At 44.0% G+C, this 24,175-nt stretch overlaps 1 protein-coding gene across 1 annotated transcript in view; it reads right to left on the bottom strand.

The window, feature by feature from the left end:
* PHKA2 (phosphorylase kinase regulatory subunit alpha 2) overlaps positions 1 to 24,175 on the bottom strand; it is a 779,558-nt gene that overhangs the window by 75,607 nt on the left and 679,776 nt on the right. Inside the window, exon 30 of the mRNA XM_078657648.1 lies at positions 11,830 to 11,883. Coding sequence (XP_078513774.1) covers positions 11,830 to 11,883 — 54 coding nt within the window. The remainder of the gene's footprint in view (positions 1 to 11,829; positions 11,884 to 24,175) is intronic.

Genomic DNA, 24,175 nt, shown 5'->3' with positions numbered 1-24,175 from the left:
TGCCCTTGGGCCTACCATAGGGGTGACTAATATGAAGTTAAGGGAAGGTTTAGGGACTGGCAAGTGGGTGCACTTGCCCAGTCAGCATGACAGTACCAGACTGCACGCAGGTTCTGCAATGGCAGACCTTAGACACATTTTACCAGGCTGCTTCTGTGGGTGGCACAACCAGTGCTGCAAGCCCACTAGCAGCATTCGTATTTACCAAACCCTGGGGACTCCTGGTGCACTTTACTGGGGTCTGAAAGTAAACCAAATAAGCCAATCATGGAATCCAATCAATGTATACATTTTATACAGAGAGCACTTGCACTGTGGCACTGATTGGCAGTGGCACAGTGCTCTGAGCAGCTAACACCAGCAAAACACATGAGGCACAGTAACAAAAAATGGAAGGGAGACCCACGCCAATGGTGCCAGGTCTAACAGGCCCTTTTGCAGGAAACACAAATATGGGGTGACTGTGTTCCCAGCCTGCGCAAACGCTGGAGGGGATATGCATGGCGCACCCTGACATGGATGGCTCCAGGGGTGCCTTTCCAACACAGATGCAAGTGAAGTGGAGGTTACGCACTCCGCAGTTGTTGATGTGAATTAGGTTGTGGTGTGCACCAGAGATATCACTCCCCGACAAGGTGTGGTAATCAAATAACAGGTTGCGACACTAGAAGTGAGTGTCGTCTCTCCGAGCACAACCAAATGGACGTATGAGCGTCTAGAAGAATATAATCAAACTTCAAAGAATCATGATTTCCATCATATTTTATTCCATGTTTCTTCACAGGAAATGATAAATATCATATAGCTGATTGTTGGTTAAACATCCTTAAACTTCCCAAGATTTTCAGAAAGACCATTGAGAAATCACCCAATGCATTTCGGACTGTTTCAGTCCTTCGTCTGGGGTAGTCTGAAAATAATATAGAGAAAATATATGTAGGATCTTTTCAAGTGTCATGTTGCACTAACATACTACAAAAATTGAATCACTACACTAAATTAATCACATACTATAAAAACTCATTGTTGTGAAATTATTACTAACTTAACCGAGATTGTATCAAAAACCATAGGTGAGATTATGCAAAACAAAGATATCGAACCCTATGAAAAAAGAGAATAAGTTGATAGTCCCAAGAAAACCTAATCAGGAATAAACCATGAATGTATCACGTTTAACCAGAATTATAGAAAGCGAGTGTCCGAAAGTGCAAGTGACTCAAGGTTGAAACGTGAATTAAAAACAAGAAAGACTGTATGCCGTAATCATAATTGCCAAGTGGAATACTGTGTCAAGGTAAAATATACCAAAAATAATACCAAGTTCAAAACCCAAGAACGAGCGTGAGCCCAGATAAATCCAGACGGATATAATGTATGGAAAAAGTGCAGTCGGTTAAATGGACGTGCTAGAGGCGAGTGCATCAAACTTACTTGAGAGCTCAAAAACGAACAGCGTGTCAGCGCGGTTCGGCTATCTTTGCACCATGGCGTGTGTTCGTGTAAAAGAAATAGTGAAGGGTGAAAAGTGTTTGAAGGGTGAACATAGAAAGAGGACACATGTAATGGCGGCCATCTTGTAACGGTGTATCCGAGAAAGTGAGTGAAAAATAGCAAAAATATATTAATAACATCCAGTAATGTTCAGCGTGTGTAAAAAGATAAAAAAGCGAATGAAAACAGTAAATGAGAAGCAGATGTAAAGAAATACAGATCATGAATAACTTCATAAATAGCACAAAAATTCCATCCTATCATTTAAACCCAAAGGTTTAGACGATTGCAAACATTTTATCCAGTAGTTTTCCCTTTGCAAGAGGAAGTTATTATTGTCTTTGTCATCACGCTTAGGCACCACTTCAACAGCAGCAAATCTTAATTGACTGATGTTGTGTCTGAGTTCTTTAAAATGAGCTGCTACAGAAGATTTAAGATTTTGAGTCCTGATGTTGCTTTTGTGTTCATTGATACGTATCTTTAGTTTGCGAGAGGTTTTGCCTGTATAAATCAATCCACAAGGACATTTTATGATGTACACCAAATTTTCTGTGTCACAAGTGGCATTGAGTTTCAGTTTGATGTCTGTGCCTTTCATGGGATGTTTCAAGATTGGCCCTCTAATAATGTTGTTGCAATTTTGACAATTAAAACAAGGTTGATTGCCTTTGTAGGTGGAGGAGGTTGCTTTTTTCGGTTTGGTGATGATTTCTTTAAGGTTATGACCTCTTTTGTAGGCAAATAGCGGTGGACCTTGAAAAATCTGTTTGAAATCAGGTTCAGTACCTATGATTGACCAGTGTTTGAGTATAGATGTTTTGTATGATCTCGAGTTAACTGCATATTTAGATACGACCACAGGTCTTTTGCTGGTGTCTCTGTTTTTAAAGGTCAATGTCTCCTGGCGACTCAATTTATCGCAGCGTTCTTTGGCATTTTTAAGAATGGTTTGCGGATAGCCTCTTTGTTCAAACCGTCTGATCATGGTGGTTGCCTGTTCTTCCAACTTGGTAGTCTCAGATACTATTCGTTTAACCCGAAGCAATTGGGAAAACGGTAGGTGGTTTTTCAAAGCCGTCTGGTGAAAAGATTTGTAATGCAACGTGTTATTTTTATCAGTGGATTTTCGATATAGATCAGTTTCCAGATGATCTTTGACACAAGTGATTTTGACATCAAGGAAGGTGATGGTTTCCTGGTTAATCTCATGGGTGAATTGAATGCGATCATTAATATGATTCAGTTGTAACAATGCATTGTTCAAAGATTCATGGTCTCCTTGCCACAAGACAAAGATGTCATCAATGTACCGTAGGAAAATCCTGGCATGTGTCTTCCAAGGATTGAGGTTCAGTATGTGGTTTTCTTCAAAATATTTCATGAAGGCATTAGCGTAGACCGGCGCGGCACAGTTGCCCATAGAGGTACCGGACAACTGTACAAAATGCTGGCCCTCCCATTGGAAATAACTTTGGTACAGTGTAAAATGCATTAGTTGCATTAGAAAAATTTGGAAATCAGTGTTCAAATCAGAATGCAACAACATGTTCTCAATGGCTTCCATGCCCAAATCATGCGGTATGCTGGTATAAAGTGATTTTACATCAATAGAACAGAGCCAAATGAGATCCTCTTCTTTAAACAATATGTTGTTTATGTGATGTAAAAAATCTGTAGTGTCTTTAACATACGTTCGTGACTGTTGCACAAAAGGTTGTAGATACTTGTCTATGAGTTTGCCAGTGGATTCATGAATGCTTCCGCGAGTGGAAACAATTGGCCTAAATGGAGGGTGTGTCAAGCTCTTATGAATTTTAGGCAGCATGTACATGCTGGGAGTTCTAGGGTTCTTAGGAGTCAAGAATGTCACAGTCTTTTGATTGATAATCCCATTCTCATATGCTATAGATAGAATGTTGACCAACACTTCAGTGTATTGTTTGGTGGGGTTGTGTTGAATAGCCTGATGACAACACGTATCAGGCTATTCAACACACCCCCACCAAACAATTCACTGAAGTGTTGGTTAACATTCTATCTACAGCATATGAGCATGGGATTATCAATCAAAAGACTGTGAAATTCTTGACTCCTAAGAACCCTAGAACTCCCAGCATGTACATGCTGCCTAAAATTCATAAGAGCTTGACACACCCTCCATTAGGCCAATTGTTTCCACTCGCGGAAGCATTCATGAATCCACTGGCAAACTCATAGACAAGTATCTACAACCTTTTGTGCAACAGTCACGAACGTATGTTAAAGACACTACAGATTTTTTACATCACATAAACAACATATTGTTTAAAGAAGAGGATCTCATTTGGCTCTGTTCTATTGATGTAAAATCACTTTATACCAGCATACCGCATGATTTGGGCATGGAAGCCATTGAGAACATGTTGTTGCATTCTGATTTGAACACTGATTTCCAAATTTTTCTAATGCAACTAATGCATTTTACACTGTACCAAAGTTATTTTCAATGGGAGGGCCAGCAATTTGTACAGTTGTCCGGTACCTCTATGGGCAACTGTGCCGGGCCGGTCTACGCTAATGCCTTCATGAAATATTTTGAAGAAAACCACATACTGAACCTCAATCCTTGGAAGACACATGCCAGGATTTTCCTAGGGTACATTGATGACATCTTTGTCTTGTGGCAAGGAGACCATGAATCTTTGAACAATGCATTGTTACAACTGAATCATTTTAATGATCGCATTCAATTCACCCATGAGGTTAACCAGGAAACCATCACCTTCCTTGATGTCAAAATCACTCGTGTCAAAGATCATCTGGAAACTGATCTATATCGAAAATCCACTGATAAAAATAACACGTTGCATTACAAATCTTTTCACCAGACGGCTTTGAAAAACCACCTACCGTTTTCCCAATTGCTTCGGGTTAAACGAATAGTATCTGAGACTACTAAGTTTGAAGAACAGGCAACCACCATGATCAGAGGGTTTGAACAAAGAGGCTATCCGCAAACCATTCTTAAAAATGCCAAGGAACGCTGCGATAAATTGAGTCGCCAGGAGACATTGACCTTTAAAAACAGAGACACCAGCAAAAGACCTGTGGTCGTATCTAAATATTCAGTTAACTCGAGATCATACAAAACATCTATACTCAAACACTGGTCAATCATAGGTACTGAACCTGATTTCAAACCGATTTTTCAAGGTCCACCGCTATTTGCCTACAAAAGAGGTCATAACCTTAAAGAAATCATCACCAAACCGAAACAAGCAACCTCCTCCACCTACAAAGGCAATCAACCTTGTTTTAATTGTCAAAATTGCAACAACAATATTAGAGGGCCAATCTTGAAACATCGCATGAAAGGCACAGACATGAAACTGAAACTCAATGCCACTTGTGACACAGAAAATTTGGTGTACATCATAAAATGTCCTTGTGGATTGATTTATACAGGCAAAACCTCTCGCAAACTAAAGATACGTATCAATGAACACAAAAGCAACATCAGGACTCAAAATCTTAAATCTTCTGTAGCAGCTCATTTTAAAGAACTCAGACAGAACATCAGTCATTTAAGATCTGCTGCTGTTGAAGTGGTGCCTAAGCGTGATGACAGAGACAATAATAACTTCCTCTTGCAAAGGGAAAACTACTGGTTAAAATTTTTGCAATCGTCTAAACCTTTGGGTTTAAATGATAGGATGGAATTTTTGTGCTATTTATGAAGTTATTCATGATCTGTATTTCTTTACATCTGCTTCTCATTTACTGTTTTCATTCGCTTTTTTATCTTTTTACACACGCTGAACATTACTGGATGTTATTAATATATTTTCGCTATTTTTCACTCACTTTCTCGGATACACCGTTACAAGATGGCCGCCATTACATGTGTCCTCTTTCTATGTTCACCCTTCAAACACTTTTCACCCTTCACTATTTCTTTTACACGAACACATGCCATGGTGCAAAGATAGCCGAACCGCGCTGACACGCTGTTCGTTTTTGAGCTTTCAAGTAAGTTTGATGCACTCGCTGCTAGCACGTCCATTTAACCGACTGCACTTTTTCATACGTTATATTCGTCTGGATTTATCTGGGCTCACGCTCGTTCTTGGGTTTTGAACTAGGCATTATTTTTGGTATATTTTACCTTGACACAGTATTCCAATTGGCAATTATGATTACGGCATACAGTCTTTCTTGTTTTTAATTACGTTTCAACCTTGAGTCACTTGCACTTTCTGACACTCGCTTTCTATAATTCTGGTTAAACGTGATACATTCATGGTTTATTCCTGATTAGCTTTTCTTGGGACTATCAACTTATTCTTTTTTTCATAGGGTTTGATATCTTTGTTTTGCATAATCTCACCTATGGTTTTTGATACAATCTCGGTTAAGTTAGTAATGATTTCACAACAATGAGTTTTTATAGTATGTGATTAATTTACTGTAGTGATTCAATTTTTGTAGTATGTTAGTGCAACATGACACTTGAAAAGATCCTACATATATTTTCTCTATATTATTTTCAGACTACCCCTGACGAAGGACTGAAACAGTCCGAAATGCATTGGGTGATCTCTCAATGGTCTTTCTGAAAATCTTGGGAAGTTTAAGGATGTTTAACCAACAATCAGCTATATGATATTTATCATTTTCTGTGAAGAAACATGGAATAAAATATGATGGAAATCATGATTCTTTGAAGTTTGATTATATTCTTCTAGACGCTCATACGTCCATTTGGTTGTGCTCGGAGAGACGACACTCACTTCTAGTGTCGCAACCTGTTATTTCCAACACAGATCACATGTGCTAGACCTGGAAGGCCGATTTGTTATTTTCACAGGACTGCTAGATGGACGAGAGTTGTGCTTTATAAATTTATATGCTCCCATTATTGACTGTGCATGCTATTACCCTGATGTGACGTATGGTGTGTACTGAAGTGGGTGGGCCTTGGTCCTAAATATATTTCATGGATTAAACTGCTATATGTAGAGCCAAAAGCTGGGATCCGGACAGGTGGTCTGGTGTCTGCAAGTTTTCTTTTGTATTGCCGCACGAGACAGGGTTGTCCACTGTCGCCCCTGTTGTTCGCCCTGGTGATGGAGCTATTGGCAGAGCTACTGCGCCATAAGCTTGAATTCTGGAGGATCTGAGTGGACGACAACACATACGTGGTGTCTTTATGCCGATGATGCCCTGGTGCACCTGCGGGGCCCTGGTAACCAAGTCCCGGTGTTGTTGGAAGCCCAGAAGGACTTTGGAGCGATGATCGGGCTGTTCGTGAACACTAACAAATCACGCCTGTTGCCGCTGGGCGGCATGTCTGGACTGGAGGCAGTTATGCTACCACTAGTTGGTCGTTTCTGGGAAGTGGAGGTATACGATATCTGGGGACCAAGGTTGCATGCGAGAAGCAACACTTCCTGGATCTGAATATAGGCAGAGTAATTGAGGGACTGCGTGCATCGGTACGGTTCTGGAATGAACTCCCACTCTCCCTGATTGGTAAAGCTGCATTGGTAAAGATGGTGATATTACCACAATGCTTATATATCTTACAGGGCACGCTCCATAAGATCCCTAGACGATGCTTTAAAGAATTGGACAGTTTGATGATAGATCTCCTGTGGGCCACCACAAGGAAATGGATAGGGCTGGCCATATTGAAGCAGACGTGGGAACAGGGAGGTATTGAACTTCCCAATTTGGAACTCTACTATTTTGCAGCCCACCTCCAACATGCGATCCATTGGTTCGACGAGGAAGACAACTGGGAAAAAAGGCTCCTGAGAGGCTCAGATGGGAACTATATGCTCCCTGAGCTGCTTATGTACGGTGCGCTAACATCAACGACACTACCATTCCTGGTACTGCAGATGGGTTGCATTTGGGAACAGGTAGTTACGAGTGTACTGCACAGTGCACCATATGCACAGGATATGCCAATCTGGGTTCTGAAACCTTAACGGGCTTCAGCAGAAGTGATGTCAGTACAGAGATGGCAGGAGGGGGGATGTGATGTGTTGGGAGACATATCTCGGTGGACAGTTTATTATTAGAGACGATGAACTGGATTAATTTGTGTTGGGTACTGGACAGTATCTACGGCCCATGAGATTTGGCTCTGTTTTCTCTACTAACCATTACCTTTGCAGACATTGGCTAGATAGCTCAACCTGACTTGAGGCTGCAGACTCATAACGCATTTACAGGGCACTCCAAGAGGACATGCCAGAGAGAGTTCTTTGGAAACACGACAGATGAGAGAACATGCTAGGAAATGCCTTAACCGCACGTGAAAGGCAAAAAGTACACATGGGAGCACGTACTGTAAGCTCTAATGCACGCTTTAAACTTATACAATATAATTATATACACCAGGCGTACCTCCATCCTAAAACGAAACATGCTTTTTACCTTATTAGAACCAACAGGTGCAGACTTTCTGTAAGTAGTATGAACCTGAGCTGCCATAGTGCCTTACTGGAATGAGGTTTTGCGGAACCTAAATGGTGAGACGGGGTGGGTAATCCCATGAAACCCACGCGAGGTATTGCTAGGCCTGATACCAGCCCCTCCTAAAAGGAAACTTTGGTTCAGTGCTGGCGAAACGGCGGATTGCCATCAACTGGATGGGAGCACAGCCGTCTACATATATGGAATTGTTACATGATATGTCTGAATGGGCAGTGGCTGAGGAGGTTAGAATGAAACATACGAGATGCGATGAATGCCGAGAAGATGACGTATTAGCATGGAGACAGATACTGATTGAACTGCAGAATGTGGAGGAGGAGAAGGATGGCTCTGCTGACAAGGTGTAAAGATTGATACATTAAGGCAGGAAACTAGGGGACACGACACAGTGTGAAGACAATGTGGTTGTATCACAGGGAATTAGCTAGAAGGTGAAGCAGAGACCAGATGAAACTGGGACAGGCCCATCCGCGATGAGGGAATTGGGGTCAATACCCAATGATCCTAGTTAAGTGAACTATTGATATTAACAAAAGCATAATTCACGCTCGTGTGAGAAATCAAGGGGTTGGGGGGGATGGAGAACATGTTTTGTTTATTATGTTGTGATGTAATCCTGCATCTCTGTACTTGAAGTGTTGTAATGGTGTTGAAAATGATATACAACGTAACTGGAAAAAAAAAGAAATATGAAAAAAACACTGCAAGGACTTGTGAACAACAAAAACAGTGCAAGATAAGGGCACACCTGCTCCAACAGCAAGTCAAGGAAACAACACAAAGTAACATTTTTCCACTATAACCTATATTAGGAACAGTACACCCCAGATGAAATACAAGATCCACAAACAATGCACTAGAAACACTCTGTCATAGAACTATCTATATCATTTGGAAGGTTACAAGATCCATGTCTGTACACGTGCATGACAACACTCTCATAGTTGACACGGCTTAGACAAACTCTTCAACACCCAAATTCACACTATAAACAATCAGGCAGAGACACACTTGAAATACACATAGGATATGTTGGAAAGTGGTAAGACCACCACCCCCTTACCTCTATGTAACACAGTGAAGATACCCCACACAACTCTAACCCATCCACCAACACCTCCATGGTTGTGGAATGCATTCGTCCAGTGAAGAACCTCTCTTGAATGGATCACAACTGCAGACACATGTCCATACAAAGCACCAAGATGACATGTAACACTCTTCTATGCAAACACCCCATAAGAGAACACATTGTAACACTGAGTTTGTTAAATGTCCATACCTACAGGCCTTTTAGCAGCTTTTTTGTTTGTGTTGCATTAGTTCTTTAGCTGTGAACCAAAGCTTTTGTGAAACTATGGAGATGAAAACTAAAATCCTGTGTAAATAAATATACAATTGTGAAAGGTCATGGCACATTTTACCAGGGGAAAGAATATGATAAGGAAGGATAACTGATAGAAAAGTAGAAAACTGGAATTTAGTAGCAGATCTCATCTAGAGATCGTATGTTCACAGATTTTTGTTTCAGCTTCAAAACCTTATGCTTGTCTCTGTGGTGGTATGTAAGCAAATGGTTGTCCTTCATTCAAAGCCTTTGGCTCAGCATGCAACTTCTAGCAGACAAGAATTTATACAAAGAAAGCATAGGAAATGTAGTGCTCTTTGCCTCCTTTAGTAAAGGTCAACTCTTTTAGGTTTGACCAAGTTACAAAGGCAATTCAGAAACACCACAAATAAATCGAAAAAGGCATACTTGACCTATGCTCAAGAAATCATGTAAATTAGCTATATTTGCTAGATGTTATTTTGTGTTTTACTTTTTTTTACAGAATTGTTTGCACACAAAACACACAGTTATTTCTTTACAAATAACATCTGACTAATAGTACAGCACATTTACCTACTTATTTACATTATACTTCAAGTAAGCATATCATAATAACGCAGAGTATGTTGCTAATAGAAGGGAACACCTTCTTTTTTTAAGATGGCTTCCGAGTTTATCAAATAGAGCCCACCACATACTGAATACAATTCACCTCATGCACTGCAAAGCAAGTCCTCTCGAGAACACAGACTAATACACCCATAAGTTTGATAGTAAGACAGAAATACCTATCTGGGCTTTTCGAAGATGTAATTGACAACAATTCAAATCAGTAGCTGAAGTGGTTTATATCGCTTTAACTGATGTTCTCTAGTAGACACACCAATTTGAAAATGTGTACTGTTTATTCATACTACGCTGTGGGTACCATTCTCCTCTTGCACAAATTATTGTAAGATTTGTGGGTGGCCATTTTTGGTGGGCGGACTGTCTACATTTAACACTGAAAGACAGAAGTACAGCTCATTGGTGATTTACTGATAAAGGTACAGTCCAATATAATTATTTGAGATTAACCATTAAAAAACATTTATACTGTGTCCCTCACCCCCCGATTAACCTATAATCTGGTTACTGTGTGCTATTTCTTTCCACCTCATATAACTTATAACATATATTTACTGTGTTTTATTTACTTTTACTCCATTTGATTTCATATGTTATTAAGTTAATCTCATGTATGCTGTAAGTGGCAGCTTGTTCTTGTATAATTGACAACCTTTGTGTCTGGTTTGTACTTAATAAAAATGCTCTTAAAGTAATAAGCCCATGACCTTCAATGTCCATTTATCAGCAGGGAGACAAAAGTGTGTAGTTTGAATTTTATTGTACTAACTATTTATAGATCTATTGTAAACACAATATTGGTGCAGGTTACCCAAGCCAGAATCATTATTATTATGAATTTTTCTGAATTTTCCATCTCTGGTTGCTGTGTATTCATATGATAATCAATAAAAATATCCAGAGAACAAAATGCAAATTGAAAATTTGAAAACCAAATCTACCTATGTTTCCCCTTGCAATATAATTTTTCTGTCATAAAAAGTCAGTAATTTGTGTTTTCCTGCTTAACTACAACAGGAAAGTATTCTAAGGAATACAATATGTAAATAAAACAAAAAACAAGAAAACATACAAAACTGTTAAGAGTGAAGGAGCCAATAAAGAACATTGTCCTTCTCTTTCTGTGGGTTTGCATTTTTTAATTCTACACTTTAATGTACTGAATTATGGTAGGTACCCTTCAGACAAGTAGCGATCAATGCTAGGAGGTGCCGAGACACATGGGTCTGAGTAATTGATCCACAGCAGGCTCTCTCTTATATTACATACCCTGAGCTTGCGGGTCAATTTTCCTTGCATGAATTAATGTCCAGGACATCCTTGCTTCATCACTGATTTTAGAATTTGTTTAATGCTTAAGACAAACGTTGATGGTAGTTTGCCATCTTTGCCATCTCAGTATGGGTACTTTGAAAAAGTGCACTGTCATCTTTTACTCTGGAAGAAGTTTATGTTGATTTTAAATCCAGTAAAGTAATACCATTTTAAAAAATATCAGAAAAGAAAATTAAACAGGAAGTACAAAACATTAATTGTGAGCAGAAGCAATGGGTGTACAGGGAACCTCCCCTGCTTAGAGAACAACAGGGGAGGAATAATGCAAGAAAAAAATAAAACAAGCAGACATGGATAAAGATGACATTGTGCAAATTGTATTTTAACTTTCTTATTATTTAATCTTAATATTTGTGCAGCAGTACAACAATGGAGAACCATCAATACCTACTTTTTTTAGGAGACCCAACAGAGATATCACAAGAAGCAAACATTGAAAAAATATAAAAGCACCACCAGCTCAGAGACTACTGGCTGGGTCTACAGAAGAAAGGACAGCGGAGGGACACAGAAAGAAACATTGTATCATGGCAGGGAGGGTGGGAAGGTTTGTTTACCGTGGACCTGGCGGAGTGAATGCTGCTGCCTACAGAGTGGCCGCCAGAAAAGAACTATAAAACAAGACAGAAAATGCAAATAATAAACAAATGATAATGATGATGATGATCACGGTACAAACAGAGGCATGCAAAGGAACATTTTCAGCTGGAAAACAACACACACAGGCACAACACCTCAATTAGTTTTGCTTAGCTTGTCTTTTTTCACTTAGAACATCATCCATATGCATATATCACTACATAACCTTTACACAAACAGGAAGCCAATCGGGTCCTGTATTTTGAATGACGTAGGTGGCCAACACTCATCCCATTTCATTTTATTTTTGCAACTTTGACTTTCTAATTAGAAAAGTAATTTTTAACTCTTGGAATGCACTTGATTGGTCAGCTTTGTAGGGGGTACCTATAAATAAAACTTTAAATGCATACAATGTATTTCTAGCTTATTTTCTCCTATGGTTAGTTAACTTCACTGATAACCTGTATGTTGGTATGGTCCCCTCTATTAGAAATGGAAAAGACCAGAATTAACAAAATTACATATTTGATGTAACTGTGTCGTGTATTTCTATAGGTTCTGAATCGATCCCCCTATTCCTGACCATATTCTGGTTAACCTACCTAGCGAGTTAACTAACAGTCAGCCCATGAGGCAAGAAATCCCCCATGATGCAGATACCGTTATCTGACGCAGTCACACTACGGCACAGGAACGTGTTATCTGATTAGGTCATAACGCTTGAGATCTAATTAGACAAGCGACATTCCTCCAGCCCCTGATAAGGCATACGACGTTCTCATAACAAATCAAACCTATGACAACCTGGATAATCCGTGCGGCCATTGTTTTGATTTCACAGAGAACTTTAGTAAAGAATGTGCTAACGAGCAAGTCGTATGACATCTTTATTGACGTACCTATGTCCATCCTTACGTCAATCCCGGCACCTTTAAGGTATAAATATTGCCGACCTTGCCCTATGCAAAGACACGCGTGGTGACAAGACGGAGCAGCCATACTTGCCGAAGCCGAGAGCAGAAGCAGACCCCGCAGGCAGCAGCCCCGCCTTCCTGACGCGCTGAGAGACGCGCTGCTATCTCAAGCCGAGAGACCCAGCACCGGCGCTTCTGGGCAGCCCTCGCAGGCAGCCTGGAATATCGAGAGCAGAGAAAGAGATACCATTCCTCATTCATCCTAAATTCCAGGTACAGAACTGAATAACCCCTCCTAGAGAATTCTTTAGTTATTCACTTGGCAAAAACAAACTTAACTTAAACTGTAACTTTCTATTCCCGCCCACGTATTAGACTTAGGTCAGGTACACGGGGTAGGCGTATTTAGAAACACCAGTTGAGTACGTTTAGTCAAATGTATATGTGTATGTAAATATATTTTAATCATTTTAAACATCATATGGCTCAGAAACCATATCAATGTTTTTACAGTATTATTTTATACTATTGCTTTTAATGTATGCACTTTACTTAACTATAAGTATTGCAATAATATCGATCCATTTCTCTTGTACGAGAAAAGAGACTGATCAATAAATAACATCTTTTATTGAACACGCCCGTCTCCTCCTTTTCTCTACACTCTGATGAGACTAAGAATGCACGTACTGACTGAGTAAAATAATTGCCTTGTGCTCACACGACTCTTGAGATTGACTCTTGATTAGGGGAGAGCAAAGTTGTCATGTTCTATGGTTGTCAGAAACTAAATCCCTTCTTGTCTAATCAGGGGAGTTAATCCTTCCTTGAACATTCGAGAAAGTTTCTAGCGAACTCTGAGCTTAGCTGGCAAACCCAAAAATTAAGTCTAGTATCGACAGTAGTAGACCTAGTTAACGTCTGGCCTAGGCCTTTACTGCTGTAGGTACTATTCCAATGCGCAGAGCCTATTGGGAAAATAGGAGCTACACTACAACTGAAACATAGCACAGAGGACTAAAGAACAGTGCATTTAAAGGCTTAACATCACACATCAAATTAGATTTTGTGTGATGAGCAAGCATTAAATATATGGTTTTTTTCTTAAAATCACTTCTAATAGCATCAGGGTTTTCAAAGGCATTTTTAAGATGAAAAGGTTGGTATTTGTCCAGTGTAGTCAGGGCTGCCCAAGATTATTAATTGCTGTCTTTTTTTTAGAGAAGCACATGACAATGTTTTGTCCTGACTTTGACCCTCCACCCTGTATATACTTATCAACTGCTATAAGAAAGTCCATCCACTCAAGGTACTACACAAGATTGTCAACTCTGCTGTATTCCAATTCAGGCCAAGCCTAAGCCACTGTATGTTTGTGTTAAACTGTCAGCTCAATCTCTCATTGTAGGCTTAATACACCATTATGTAAGTGAAAGGAGTAAAATACTACTAATAAATCCACTATGCAGTGTTAAAAATGTACAGGGCCACCACACCTGGATAAATGGATTCATTGTTATATGTTAGAGGAATACATTTTCATGCAGCCAGGCATATCTTATGACATTTGTGTGCCCCACAGTCAATTCAACTCAGGAAGTCTTATGCCAGTTATTCAGGAGAGGGCAGAAGAGTTATTATGAAAGGCAGTAGATCTTCCTATGACAGAAATTACACTATTTATCTGTTTTGGATATGCCCTCTGAGATTTTGACAACTCAAAGGCAAGTCACAGTACCTGGGCAAACCTGCACTGATGAAAATTAGAGAGGAGGATACATAAAGAACAGCCAGGGATTTGTTCTTGAGTACTTACCAATGAAATGTAAGCCTGTTTTCTTTCCAATACAATCCCTCACTGACTGACTGACTTCAGTTTATGAGAAGTATCAGGAGATCTGTCCTATCACCCATCTGCAATTCTCTTGAAATGACTCACTCAGAATTGCTGATGGTTGTGCTCTGCTTTGGGAGAATGCAATCTTCTATGCTTCCTGCCTCTTGAATCTGAAAGTGTCTGGTGCTCAATGGTGCTAGAATGGAGAAAGCCTACTGCTTAGAGGGAGGAGTGTTAATTATTGGGGAAAATCTTGGGAGGGCTTGTTGACTAGCTTCGGGTGGTGGGGTAGTCACCCACACAGAAGGACATGGTACAGAACGTTGTGGCTCCCTGTTCATATTTGCCTTTTTTTGGCCTGTCAAAGGATGTTGTCTATTGTGGAGTAGGCCATCTGAGAGCCAGTGCAGGTGAACCTAGTTATGCAGACTCTTTCCAGCAGAGCAACACGATCTGCTCACCAGAAAAGTGTAAACTCGCTCCCAGTTAACGATGGCTACTGCCCCTCAAACCAGGCTGGGGGATACTCACAGTTGCTGCAGATGGCCTGATATATTCCAAGGACCTCACCAACTTCAAGAAGGATGAGAACCGACAGTCAGAATTCCGGGACTGAGAAGGTTGTGATCTGCATTACCCCAATGAACAAGTTACTTACCTTCCGTAGCACCTAATCTGGGAGAGACTCTATCTAGCTGCAGATTCCTTACATTAGGGAATATGAAGAAATGTTATCAAGCAGCAAAGAAAAGCTATAACAGAGTCATTCACACAGCGCGTGCAGCTTATTTCACTGGGGAAATCAGGAGTAGTGGCAATCCTTCCAAAACGATTTCTTCCATATTGAAAAGTTTGAAACAGCCTGGGGTCCCAGCTGTGCCTCCTATATCATCCATCAAGCAGTGTGAGACTCTTGCCACCTTTTTTGTTAAAAAGGTGGAGAACATTTACTCGTCCTTTACTCACATCGTTACGAGTCCTGACTCTGTGCCGGGCCCGCCCTCAATTCATTCTCTGGCTGCATTCCCGCTGGTCTCTTTGGAAGAGTTACGGTTGGTTTGCACCAAGATTAAACCCGGCTCCCCCTCTGACCCCCTCAAACCTGACCAGTTTATGAGTTTGTTACCTGTGCTCGTCAACTTTGAGCTAGGTGATCAACAAATCTCTGTTCAGTGCGGCTGTTCCTAACACTTGGAAGCAAGCAAGGGTGGTTCCTCTGCTTAAGAAATCTACCGTGGATGCTGCCAAACTGGAAAACTATTGCCCGATCTCCCGTGGATCGCTAGGATCACTCAGACTCACGTCAACTCCATCCTTACCAGATTTTTGGAAGGGAACAACCGCCTAGACATCTCTCAGAATGGCTTCCGCCCAGGCCACAGCACGGAGTCTGCACTCCTGGCTGTCATCGAGCATCTCAGGCTTTTTCTAGATGAGGGACGTACGTCGGCTCTGATTCTTCTAGACCTCAGTGGTGCATTTGACATGGTCTCTCATCAGATCATGTTACGTAGCTGAAGAGGCAGGTGTCATGGGCTCGGCCTTGGCCTGGTTTGCCTCTTTTCCTTCCAACAGGGCCTTCCAGGTCGTGGCCCCACCGTTTGCCTCCATGCTCCATGCCAACAAACAAGGGGTCCCGCAGGGCTCTGCGTTGAGCCCCACACTTTTTAACCTCTATGTGCAACCTTTGGCGTTCCTGGCGAGGAGCAGAGTGCTTACCATTGTATCATATGCTGATGATACACAGCGGGTGATTGCTCTCTCGGAGGACACCGGGGGGCAGCATCCAAGTTTCAGGAGGATCTTATGGCTGTCGCTGAGTGGATGACTGATAACTGTCTCCAACTGAACTCCATCAAGTCAGAGGTCCTGCTGGTGGGAAACCATCAAGAGCTATGGGAGGATCGGTGGTGGCCGGCCATATTGGGTTGTGCACCTACCCCTAAGCAGGTGGTGAAAGATCTTGGTGTCTGGGTTGATTTGAACCTCAGCTTTCAGTTTCAAACCAAGAAAATTGCAGGGACCTGCTTTGACATTCTTTGGGGGCTTAAACCGTTGCTTGGGTTTTTTGACCCACCCGTTAGGCAAATGATTATTTAGGCCTCTGTTTTATCAAGATTTGTCTATGCCAATGCACTGTACCCAGAGGTAAATAAGACCGAAACCCTGAGATTACAGCAAGTTCAAAATGCGGCAGCTAGAATCCTGCTGGGTTTCCCCAGAACCTGCCCCACTTCCAGGGTAATTCTCCGGTTGCATTGGTTGCCTGTTGTCAACCGAGTAGAATTCAAGGTCCTCTGCACTGCATTCAAAATATTGAAATCTTCCTCTCTGGCCATCTTGTCCAATCTACTATCACCTTATTTCCCTACGCGCCAACTTCGCTCCTCGGGACAACATCTGGCGATTGTGCCTCGTACGAGAAGGGTGCGGTTGGGCGGGCGCTCTTTCTGTTTACTGGCTGCCAATCTTTGGAATGCTCTGCCATTTCCCATTCGTGCTGTGGAGAACTTTTTGACTTTCAGCAGGGCTATTAAAACCCGTCTTTTCCCCATAGCCTAGTGCCTTTTTCTGATTTCCAGCCTCTATGTTCTGCTTCAGCGCTGGGACGACTCTTTGCTGAGGCAGCAGTGCGCTATACAACACATACTAACATAACATAACATTAGAATGTATGTTGTTGTCATTGTCCACACAGGAAATAATGTACACAGTGCCTATACAGACGCCACTCCAGCGTGCTGACCTCAGTTTGACAGTTTTTCTGCACCAGAAGCACATAGCCACGCTGAGGAGGTTATGACTAGTGTGCCAAGTAAGGTTCTGAAGGATCTCTGTAGTCGAGATTTATAAACAGTCTGCAGAACAGGGAGGATCGGAAAGAAATCTGCGGCTAGATACCAGATAAGGCATTATCAAGGGTAAGTAACTAGTTCATCTGATAGAGACGTCTAGCCACAGATTCCTTACCTTAGAATAGATACCAAAGCAATCTCTCCTCGGAGGTGGGCCTGCAGACTATTCATAGTAAAATGTCCTGGAGGACCAAACGGGTAAGAAGCCCGTCTCTCCGGACTTGGCTGTCGAGGCAGGAGGGTTTGGTAAGACATATGTAGTGATGCCCACGTGGCTGCCTGACAGATGTTCAGAACTGGGACTCCTCTAGCTAAAGCAGTGGTTGTAGCTTTAGCTCTGGCAGAATGAGCTGCCAAGCCCTTAGGCGTTTTTTCTTGCCCATTGCATAACAGATCTTAATACATAGGATAATCTACCAATAGATTGTTATTTTCTGAACTGCCTTACACTTCTCCGCGCCCACAAACCCAACAAAGAGTTGATTATCCACCTGGAATTCTTTTGTACAATCTATTTAGAATGACAACACTCTTTTTGGGTCCAGGCGGTGGACTTTCTCCTTTTCCTTGGTAGGATGAGGGAAAGGGAAGAAGGCAGACAGTGTGATGTCCTGCCTAATATGAAAAGGTATAAACACATTTGGCAAAACGGATGCTTGGGTTAGAAGAACAAGCTTATTAAAAAAGGAAATGTACGGGGGTTAACGGAAAGTGCCTGCAATTCGCAAACCCTCCTGGGAGATGTGATCCCCACAAAGAAGACAGTTTTGATGGTCAGCAGTCTTAAAGGGCAGCTGTGCATCAGTACAAATGATGAGCACACAAGGAAGGTGAGGAAAAGATTCAGGTCCCATTGGGACATGATGAAAGTTGTAAAGGAAACATTTGTTGTAAATCTTTAAGGAAATGAGTCACAATAGGTGACTTGAACAGGGAAGATTGGTCCAGCAACTGCAAGAAGGAGGAAATGGTAATGGTAAAAATGTACACCTTCATCGTGCCCAGTGCCTCGCCAGGCTAAGGCCAGAACAAACAGCATAACTTCAGACAAGGGAGTAATAGAGCAACAAATTTGGTAATGCACCAAGTCACAAACTTGTCCCATCGGCAGGCGTAAATTCAAACACTCAACTGTTGCAGCTCAATCTCCACGCATGTAGGTGGACAGTGGACAGGCTCGGGTATAGAACCCTGCCTTGCAGCTGTGACAGGAGATCCTCCCAAAGGGGGAGCCTGATCAAAGGACAGATGATCGTTCTCAGGAATTTGGGATATCAGATTCTCCTTGACCAATACGGGTTCACTAAGAGAACTTGGGCCGGTCCTCTTGAGGACCCTAGACAGGAGTGGTGTTGGTGGAAAGGAGTACAGGAATCCTGAGCTCCACTCAAGACTACATGTGTCTCCGAGCAAGGGCCGCCTTAGAAACTCCAGCACACAGAAGTGTTGACATTGCATGTTCTCGGCAGTGGAGAATAGATCTAACCAAGGTTCTCTCCAATCTCTGAAGAGACCTTGAGGTACCTCCGGATGAAGGACCCATTCATGATCCGCGAGGCATTGGCAGCTAAGTTCGTCTTCTCGGCCATTCGGAGAGCCTGCCAGATGTTGAACCACCATGAAAATGCCCTGACATTTAAGTCATGTCCAAAGATATGGCCTCTTGACACAGGGTCCATGACCCCACCCTGTCCTGCTTATTTTAATACTACATGGTGGTGGTGTTGTTTGTGAACACCTGAACTAGCCTTCCCTTGTTTGAAGGAAGAAAGGCCTTTAATGCCAGGCGAATTGCACTCAACTCCAGTAGATTTATGTGAAGCCGAGACTCTGCCGGAGACCCGAGTCCTCTGATCTTTGCCTATCCCAGATGGCCGCCCCAACCCAGAAATGACACATCTGTCACCACTGTGAGCTCTGTGGGGGAAGGAAGAGTGGTCCGCCACTGACCCAATTGTGCTTCATGAGCTACCACTCCAGAGCATTTGCAATCCCCCACGATATCTGGAACAGGTCGAAGAGATTTCCCTGATGCTATGCCCACTGGGTCATCAAATCTTACTGAAGAGCCTGCATAAACCAAGGGGCATGTTTTACCAACAGGGTGCAGTAGACGATGATGCCCAGCAGCCTCAGAGGTAATCACAATCTCAATGGAATCCAGGATGGACCCTGAATCATCAGAATCATAACCCAAATATCCTGCACTCGCTGTCCCGGAGGATAAGCCAGAAACTGCATTGTATCCAAAACAGCTCAGATGGAAGGGAACGTCAGAGACGAAGTCAGATGTAGGAGGTCCGCCGAAGTTTGGAGGTGGAAGACGACTGCCTGGGGCGATCCCACTTTTAACAGACAGCCGTCGAGGCAGTGGAAGACTGGAAACCCTAACCTCTGTAGGATGCTGTAACCCCTGCCATCACCTTTGTGAACACCCGAGGGGCACAGGTGATGCCATAACGGAGTACGGCAAAATAAAAGTGCTCATGGCCAACTGTGAACTGCAGATACCATCTGTAGGCAGGCAGGACGGGGATATGGAAGTAAGCATCTTGCAAGTTCAACCCTACCATCTGTCTCCAGAGTCGAGGGCAGATTAGACTTGAACTAAAATGACCAACTTGAATTTTTCCTTCTTCACGAAGTAGTTGAGAAGGTGTAGGTCTAATATGGGACGGAGGCCCCATCCTTCTTTGGCACCAGAAAGTAGCGGGAATAGCAACCACAACCTACTTTGGATATCAGTACCCTCTTGATGTCGCCTTTGTATAGAAGAGCTTGTACTTCCTGTTGCAAGAGCGAGAGGTGGTCCTCCATCAGTGGTTAGAAGACAGTGGCAAAGTAGGCTGGGTCTGTTAGAACGGGAGTGCATAGCCCTGATGGACAATTTGAAGTACCCACTTGTCTGAAGTTATTTCCAACCATTGGTGCAGGTGGTGCGGGATCCTGCTGCCAAAAGGGTGCCCATAGTGAAAAGAGGGCAAACTAAAGACGCTTATGAGTAGCAGTTGCTGCATGGGATTGTGGTTTGGGTCAACCTCTGGCTCTGATTACCATGGGATTTGTGGGAGCAGCAGCCACAAAACAACTGCGATGTCTGCTGGGCATGGTGCCTGGAGAGATATGGACATAGCTGATAACTCCTGCTGCAGCAACGGAAGGGGTGGAAGGCAGACTGCGGGTGTCACAGGGCCATGGGGACTCCAAACGACCTGGCAGTGGCCATACTGCCTTTAAATTGTTCAAGAGCAGAATCTGCCTTGTCGCCAAAAATGCATGTCCCATCAAAGGGCAGATCCATAAGGGATGTCTGGACATCCCACCCACAGCCAGTTGTCATCAGCCAGGCATGTCGTCGTTGAAGCTCCACCATTAAAGCAATGGTTCGGGCAGCAAGTCTGTCATATCCAACCCGCATCTGATCATGAACTTTGCCGCATCTCTACCATCAACAATAACTTTAAAGAGTATGACCTGGGCCTCACCCGGGACCAAGGCAGCACTTGCGCAACTGAATCCCACTCAATGCGAGAAAAACAACCCAATAAGAACTCAATGTTTGTGGACCTTAGTGCCAGGCTGGTGGAAGAGAAAATTATCTTACCACAGGTATTCTGCCTCTTGGATTCCACATCTCGTGGTGTGGTAGGGAATGTGCTGGAATTTATCCTGGAGGTTGGGGTCTAGACCACCAGGCTCTCAGGGGTGGGTGCTGAGAGAAGAAGCTGGGAATCCAGTAGTGGGGTGATGGCAGGGATCAATGGTCCTGTGCACAGGCGGCCTGTGCAGAGCTTGGCCCAGGCCCCAAGCAGGACATCTGTGAGGGTTGCATTAAAGGATAGTAATGGTTCTGAGGAGAGATACCCCGGGCTGAAGCACCTCTGTCAAGAATTTAGTCTTGACTTTAACTGTGGGCAGCGTTAGGCCCAGGACCTCAGACAACCCCCAGGCCACCATTGCGAAAGAAGCCCTTTTCTCCGTAGCCACTATGGAAGGACAGAGGAGGCCAGTGTCTGGTGAGGTGTCCAGACCAGTGGCATCAGCCAAATTATCATACCAGGCCAGACCCCCTCCACAGGTGTTCCTCAGTGAGCCCTACAGGAAAATTGTGCTCCATCTCCAATTCAGGCAGTGAAGCCGACGGCGTGCGACGCTGGTCCGGCTCCAAATCGTAGTCAGAAATCACGATGGGTTTGGCGCCACCGATGGGTGTAGGTATCACTGGAACAGCGAAACCACAGCTAAGGCAGGCCCGGATCCACCAATGGATCATGTAGGGCTGACTGACGCTGAGGGCTGTCATGCCAGCGGAGCCCCAGTTGAAGACCCTAACCCATGGAGCCCAAAGGCATTCCAGAGGCGCTTGGTCTCTCAAAGATGAGGGTGATGGCTTTTTAGAATTCACAAAGTTGGGCGGGGTTGCACTGGGTAAATCTGGGAGGAGATGTCAGATGCCCGCGTGCAAGAACAACTTCGGGTCCTGGATTTCTGGCATCATTCCCTCACATCATCCAATGTGTGGAAGTGACATGGAGAATTTGAAGAGTGCTTCAACTTCTTTGACTTCTTATGAGATTTGCCAGAAAAAGTCTGGGGTTGCACTGAGGATTGACGAGAACGTCTCTGGGAACGGCCCTGAGACCTCCCTTGCAAATGGGACCTGGAGCGGAATGGAGTTGCATGGAGAGCAGCAAAGAAGAACAAGTTACTTACCTTCGGTAACGATATATCTGTAAGAAACAGTAGTTAGTATTAGATTCCTTACCTTAGAATATCCCCAGGCGTCAGTCTGGATCCGGAAACTTTTGCGTAGCAGTACCCCTGCGCGTCGGTAGGCGTCGTCTGCAGGCGTCCCCTGCGGCTCCGCGTCGTCGGCGTCGTGCGCCGTGATGACGTCGCTGGAGTATATAGACGCCGCCTCCGCGCGCTGACGTCAGTTCTTTGCACACAGCTTTTCCGCGCCAGAACACGCAGAGCCATGGGAGAACCAACACTGGTGCCATTTGAAACTAGGGCCCTGAAAGGGATGTCCTTAACCCTAGGTATCAGTTCGCAGAACGGGGAGGATGGGCGGGGCGGTAAGGAATCTAATACTAACTACTGTTTCTTACAGATATATCGTTACCGAAGGTAAGTAACTTGTTCATCTGAAAGAAACAGGTTAGTATTAGATTCCTTACCTTAGAATAGATACCCCAGCAATACCAACCCCGGAGGTGGGTCTGCGAACCAATACAACCTACACCAGAAAGTCCTGGAGGACCGAACGGCCAAAGAAGCCGTCCCTCCGGACTTGACTGTCCAGGCAGTAATGCCTCGCAAAGGTGTGCAGCGAGGCCCATGTAGCCGCCTGGCAAATGTCCTGCAAGGGGACTCCCCGGCCCAGGGCGGTAGTAGCCGCCGTGGCCCGAGTGGAATGGGCCCTCAGCCCAACAGGAGGCTCCTTCCGAGCCAAAGAGTAGCATGCCTTGATGCAGAGGACGACCCACCGAGAGATGGTCCGTTTCTGTACCGCCCTTCCCTTCTTCTCACCCACGTAGCCAACAAACAGTTGGTCATCCACCCGGAACTGGCGTGTGCGATCCAGGTAAAATGAAAGCGCACGTTTTGGGTCCAGACGATGGAGCCGCTCTTCATCCTTTGAAGGATGCGGAGGCGGAAAGAAGGAGGGCAAGGTGATGGACTGCCCAATGTGAAAAGCAGAGACTACCTTGGGCAGGAAAGAAGGTCTAGTCCGAAGAACCACCTTATCAGGATGAACAGACAAGAAAGGAGGTTGAATAGAAAGAGCCTGGAGCTCACTCACTCTCCTGGCAGAGGTGATGGCTACCAGGAAGGCCGTCTTTAAAGTGAGAAGACGGAGAGGACAGGAATGAAGGGGCTCAAAAGGAGCGCACATCAGGAAAGTCAGAACCAGGTTCAAGTCCCACTGAGGCATCACGAACGGAGTCGGAGGATACATGTGCGTGACGCCCTTCAAGAATCTTAACACAATAGGGGACTTGAATAAAGATGGCTGATCAGGGAGCCTCAAGAAGGCGGAAAGGGCAGAAAGATAGCCCTTGATAGTGCCCAGAGCAGAGCCCTGCTGGGCAAGGGAAAGGAGGAAGAGGAGAACCTCAGACAGAGGGGCAGAAAGGGGATCCACAGCCTTTGCTGTGCACCATGCCACAAATCTGTTCCACCGGCAGGCGTATACCGACTTTGTGGAGGGACGCCTGGCTGCCAGAATGACATCACAGACTTCAGGAGGCAAGTCAAATGGCCTCAACTGTCGCCGCTCAATCTCCACGCATGGAGGTGGAGACTGGACAGGTTCGGGTGGAGGACCGTCCCCTGCTGCTGCGACAGAAGGTCCTCCTGAAGGGGCAGGCGGATCGAGGGACCGACTGTCATGCTGAGTAGCTCGGGATACCAGTATCTTCGAGCCCAGTCCGGAGCCACAAGGATAACTTGGGCCCGGTCGCGCCTGATCTTCTTCAGCACTCTGGGCAGAAGTGGTATAGGCGGAAAGGCGTACAACAGACCGCAACTCCACTCGCGCCGAAAGGCGTCGCCGAGCGAGTGCCGTCTTGGAAACTCCAACGCGCAGAACTGATGACATTGCGCGTTCTCTTCTGTGGCGAATAGATCTAACCAAGGCTCTCCCCATTGCTGATAGAGGCCTCTCGCCACGTCCGAGTTCAGACGCCATTCGTGATCCACCGAGCACCGA

Source organism: Lissotriton helveticus, chromosome 8, assembly GCF_964261635.1.
Source record: "Lissotriton helveticus chromosome 8, aLisHel1.1, whole genome shotgun sequence".
Taxonomy (NCBI): Eukaryota; Metazoa; Chordata; class Amphibia; order Caudata; family Salamandridae; genus Lissotriton; species Lissotriton helveticus.
The sequence above is the reverse complement of the archived record's forward strand: the minus strand, read 5'-3'. Positions and strand labels throughout refer to the sequence as shown.